This window comes from Delphinus delphis, chromosome 2 (assembly GCF_949987515.2).
Source record: "Delphinus delphis chromosome 2, mDelDel1.2, whole genome shotgun sequence".
NCBI lineage: Eukaryota > Metazoa > Chordata > Mammalia > Artiodactyla > Delphinidae > Delphinus > Delphinus delphis.
The window spans coordinates 110,889,228-110,895,158 of NC_082684.1; the positions used below are offsets into that span (position 1 = coordinate 110,889,228).

Below are 5,931 nucleotides of genomic sequence, written 5' to 3' on the forward strand. Positions count from 1 at the left end.
GGAACAAAATTACAATAAAGAATGTCAATTGCAAATAAGATCCTACAGGTTCTGCTGATTCACCCATTGAGTGGCAGGGCTCAAGTCATCTTTAGGAGAGAATTTTATTTTAAAAATGTCATCTTAAACTGCAAGGATGTCCGTTAAACATCACAATTAAACATGCCACAGGAGAAGTCGTATTGTCAAAATGCCCACTTAACCCACCCAAACATCTCAAACCCACCCTTTGCTGACCTTCTATAACCCCATTTTTAAAAGTTTTTTTTTTCTTTCTTTAAACAAGAGAAAGTAGACAGATACACGTTGGTAAATGCTAACTGTCCATATTCACATAGAGACACAGTGTAATCTCTGAGCCCAGTATACAGAGAAGGGAGGAAAAAAGCTAGAATTCTATACACTACTACACAGGGGCCTAGCACCCTCCAGCTTCCAGCAGAGCTAAGGGAGCTGAAGGTTTTTCTTTTTTCCCACAGAGCATGGTGGTGTTGATTCCATAAAGTTTTTGTTGAGACAGGAAGGGATAAAAATGAATTTGGAACAGAAAGGGGTAGAGATTCTTTTCCCACTGAATTCTGCTCAAGGTATTTCCCCCCCAAATAAGTTGTGAGCCATGGTATAAAGGAGAAAAGAGACCTTAGAAATAGGGCGACTGAGCACAAGAGGAGAAGGAGAAAAAAAAAAAAAAAAAAAGACTGCAACTTGCTCCCAGGGACTGGAGAAAATTAAAAAAGGAAGGTTGGAATCCATCAGTGTTCCATTAGTCATCTTCTCCTTCATCTTCCTCTCCTTCCTCCCCCTCATCATCATCTGCATCTTCTTCACCTTCATCCTCATCCCCTTCTTCATCAATATCTTCCAATCCTTCTTCCTCTTCATCATCATCATCATCTTCTTCTCCTTCCCCTTCCTCATCATCCATGTCCGGAACCAAGTAGTACTGTAATGGATTTGGCCAAATATCATCTTTGATGACCTCTCCTAACTCATCTGCACCTGCATCAGAATGATCAGTAAACCAGGTGAAGAAGCTTTCTGGGTCCTCATGCTGTCTTTTCCTGCTGGCTTTATTCTGCGTTTGACTTGAATGTTTTGTCAAATCCTTTCCGGATTTCCATTTGATTCCAGTGGACTTTAAAGATGGATCACCACTCTCATTCAGATGAAATTCTTTGGAGAGAACTTTATTTTCAAAGTAAGGGTTTTCGTCAAAATAAAAATCTATTCTGTTACCTGATTTAATATCTTCAAATTCTGTCACTTCGACTCTCGTCAAATAACGCAGCGCCCTCCCCAAGCAGTGCAGACACTTGTGGATGGTTAGCAAACGTTGCCCCCCCCAAATTTGGGATATTGGCGATCAATTCCGACCTCTTCTGAAAAAATGGTTGGCGGAGTTTGTTATATTTCTGTTCTACTTTCAAAATCTCCTCACTGGCTTGTTCGCTAAGTCTGTCTATTTCATTTTGTACTTCATTAATATGTTCAATTGCTTCTTGTTCTTTTTCTGAGGTCTCCTCAGCCCCGACGTGGTTGGAGTTGAGCACCTTTTTACTGACTTTGGCCGCGAGCGCCGACACGGTGCTGCTCCGCGGTCGAGGGGGCGGGGGGAGCGAGGAGGGGAGAGAAGGGAAGGCGAAGGGGGCGGGCCGCGGCTTCCCCTCACGCCACACGCGCGGGCGCCGGGTCCGTCCGGCCGCCTCCTCCCCGCGCTCGCTCGCTCGCTTTCCCTCCCCCTGGCTCGCGCGCGCTGCCCTCGCGGCCTGACGACGAGGGAGGGGCTGAGGCTGCGTGCCGGGCTCCCGCTTACTGAGGGGAGGCGGCGGCGGGCAGGTAGGCGGCTCTGCTCCCTCACTCACGCTCCGCGCTCCAGCTCGCGGCTCCAGCTCCCCGAGCCGCCTCCTCCTCCGCTTCCTCCTCACGGCGAGGGGCGGGCGGCAGAGCCATGAGCTGAGTTTTTAACGCTGATAAGTATTCAGCCAGATGAAGGGAGTCTTAACGGAGGTAACAGCTGGGCAGAGCTGGAGGCATGGAACCAGGCAGGGTACTGGATGGCAGTACCATTAAGACTGACGGGGCACTGACAGACGAAAAGTTAAGAACTGGGTTAGTAGGAGTTATTATTTTCATTTTGGGCTCAAAGTCTTGTGTTTTCCTGAAAAGAGAATAGAAACTCATGGTTATAATTCTATGTAAAAGCATAGTCCACTGCATGTCAGTCCCTGGTGAAGCCAAGCCTTACCAATCAGACTATGGTCCAGGAATCCTCTTTTAGAAGGTATGGGACAAGGGTCAGTTTTTTTGTTGTTTTGTTTTTTTTCCGGTACGCGGGCCTCTCACTGTTGTGGCCTCTCCCGTTGCGGAGCACAGGCTCCGGAAGCGCAGGCTCAGCGGCCATGGCTCACGGGCCCAGCCGCTCCGCGGCATGTGGGATCTTCCTGGACCAGGGCACGAACCCGTGTCCCCTGCATCGGCAGGCGGACTCTCAACCACTGCGCCACCAGGGAAGCCCACAAGGGTCAGTTTTTATAGGATTTTCATGAAACGTAGAATTTAAAATGAAAGTTTTGTACTTGAAGAAGATAAATTTCATTTATCTGAAAAATTTATTTACCTGGCTTCCGTAGAAACAGAGCTTTCATTTTCTTAAAATTAGAAAAATGTTGTATAACAGTAAATATTGAACATAACCTCAATATAGAAAATGCGAGCATCTCTGCTTGAAACAAGGGTGTGTGTGTATGTGTGTGCGTGCGTGTGCGTGTACCGAAGCATCCAGAACTCAAGTGATGTAGCGTGTCCTTTACCTGGAGGACTAGAGTTACAGAACACAGTTTACAAAGTATTGACTTAGAACAGAGAACTATGAGAGATGAAGGAACTTACAGATGATTTAATGAATTGTCCAGACACTTCATGTTAGAAATAAGAATTCTAAGAGTTGGCAAGGCATTGTAACTTTTTTTTTCCCCGGGGAATGAGACCAAATGATGTGTCAGGCACTTCTAAAAATTCTGATGACTTAATTTCACCACATGCTTTCTTTTGCCCAGAAAGGAACTTGACATAATGGGACCATCTTGGGCCTCAATTCAGGACATTTAATAAAATACCAAGTATAAAATTTGTTATTTTTGGAGCACTTTCTGTATATCCTATACTGTGAAAGCATTTTCTATTCATTATCTTAAATTTTTTAAAGATTGTGATAAAATACATATAACAAATTTTTCATCTTAACCACTTTTAAGTATACAGTTTAACAGCATTAGGTAATTCACATTGTTGTGCAACCATCACCACCATCCAGCTCCCGAACTCTTTTTATCTTGCAAAACTGAAACTCGGTACCCATTAAGGAACAACTCCCATTCCCCTCCTGCCAGCCCCTGGCAACCACCATTCCACTTTCTGTCTCTATGAACTTGACTACTCTTGGTACTTTATATAACTGGAATTATACAGTATCTGTCCTTTAATGGCTGGCTTATTCCACTTAGCATAATATCCTCCAAGTTTATCCATGTCGCAGCATGTATCAGAATTCCCTTCTTTTTAAGGCTGGGTAATATTCCATTGTATGTATATACCACCTTTTGCTTATCCATTCATCTGTCGATGAACGCTTGGGTTGCTTCCTGCTCTTGGCTATTGTGAATAATGTTGCTATAAACATGTGTTTAAAAACATCTTTTTAAGTCCCTGTTTCTAAGTTTTTAGGCATATACTCATAAATGGAATTTCTGGATCAAATGGTAATTCTATTTTTAATTTTTTAGAGAACAACCTTACTGTTTTTCATAGCAACAGCACCGATTTACATTTTCACCAATGGTGCACAGCAGTTCCAGCTTCTCTACATCCTTGCCAACGCTTGGTATTTTGTTTCATTTTGAAAATAATAGCCATCCTAATGGGTGTGCTGTGGTATCTTATTGTGGTTTTGATTTGCACTTCTCTAGTGATTAGTGATGTTGAGCACCTTTTCATGTGCTTACTGACATTTGTATGTTTTCTTTGGAGAAATACCAATTCAAGTCCTTTGTCCATTTTTCAGTTGGGTTGCTTTTGTGGTTGTTGTTGTTGAGTTGTAAGGGTTCTTCATGTATTCTTGATACTAACCCTTTATGAAATAGATCACTTGCAAATATTTTCTCCCGTTCTCTGGGTTGCCTTTCCACTCTGTTGATTGTGTCCTTTGATGCACAGAAGCTTTTAATTTGATGTAGTCCAGTTAATCTTTTTTTTTTTTTTGCTTTTGTTGCTTTGTTCTTTTTGTGACATATCCAAGAAATAAACACCAAATCCAATACCATGAAACTTTCCCCCTCTGTTTTCTTATAATAGTTTTATAGGGTTCACTCTTATATTTAGGTCTTTGCTCCATTTGGAGTTAATTTTTGTATATGGTGTAAGGTAAGGGTTGCACTTCATTCTTTTGCGTGTAGATATCCGGTTTTCCCAACATCATTTGTTGAAGCCACGTGACTTTCTTAAAGCCACACAGCTAGATGGTAGCGAAGATGGGTCCAAACCCCAGTTCCCTGTTTCCAAGTTTTTAGGACTTCCCCTCTATTCTCTGTCAGTGCCCCATTGCCCATTGTTTTAGGTAACTGAGGTATTACTATCATCACACAGAGGTGTGATGGAGCTTACACTCTGAATACACTTGCATTTTAAAGGAATAATTTGTTGCCCATAATATTTTTAAATAAAGAGATCAACCCCTGCTCCCTGCTCAAACGGTCATCCAGTTTCCCCCCTACTTCACCATTCTACTGAGTTTGGAAAGGAGGCAAAGAAAATCACAAAAATAGTCACTTGTCATTTGTACTTTGCTTCACATAATTATCCTTACTAAATCACGGGGCCCCTTAAGCACCAAGCATCTTTCCACAGGGAAAGAAAATAGCCTTGCTCAATGAGCTGTAAATATTTGAAAATATGAATTATGAAATGATTAATATGAGAGGTCCAAACTTAGCTAACTTAATTTCTATACTACATTCTATCTACTGAGACTCTCTTTGATCATGATTCTAGTTTGATTCATAGCTAAACTGTCTTCTATCTAATTTTCTTTGCAGGAGTTGGAACTTAATATATCTCAGAGGGAAAGATTTATGAGTAAAAATCATAAGAGTAAAAATATTTAAAAATCACTTTCAAAATGTGTTAAACAGGACAAATTTCATTCTGTGTAAGTCTGTGTAACTCTATGAATATTGGGTCTCACAGAGTCCAGGCTCTGCCGGGTGTTGTATTTAAAGAAACATAACCTAGAAATGAAAAGTAATTAGAATATTCCAATGTTATCAATCATATGCCTATTGATTAACACCAAAGTAGATTCAATTCATCACCTACATTTCTTTCAATCTATGGCTTTTTCACACTTTGCAACTGTCCTTCCAGCTGAATCAAATGTCCTCCCTAACACCTATCCAGTGACCTTTTATATTTTACTCCTCCATTTCCTTCTAGAATCCATTTTCTTCCTCAGGTATTTCCTTCTTCAAAGACTGTACTGCTTTGCACAATAAAGGCGATAGGAATGAACACCTCTCATCACCTTCACCCTCACCAATGATGGGCCACCATCATTCCGGCCCAAATTGCTACATCAACATCTAAATGGTCTCCTTGCTTCCACCCCAGCCCCTTACAGAAACCAGATGGTCCTTTAAAAATGTATGTTGGTCTGGTCTTACCTTTCCTCCTCCCCTGAGTTTACTGTCTGTTTCCCCTACTAGACAGTACTCCTTGATGGTGGGGAATTTTGTCTGTTTCCCTGCTGTATCCCCAGGGAAGACAACAGTGATGACAGGTAGATGAGAGGCACCCTACATTTGTTGAGTGAAAAACTGAGCTTATTAACAAACTTCTTACTTCTTTTGTAAATACTGTTTTTTTTTTCTGTAGAGAATC

At 41.7% G+C, this 5,931-nt stretch overlaps 1 protein-coding gene across 1 annotated transcript; it reads right to left on the bottom strand.

Annotated features, from left to right (window-relative positions):
• Positions 1-377: 377 nt before the first annotated feature.
• On the bottom strand, positions 378-5,607 carry LOC132418684 (protein SET-like). Its single transcript, XM_060002683.1, is given in 3 exon segments — positions 378-1,292; positions 1,294-1,953; positions 5,588-5,607. Coding segments are annotated over 3 exon segments (1,209 nt in total). The 3' UTR covers positions 378-763.
• Between the last annotated feature and the right edge of the window lie 324 nt (positions 5,608-5,931).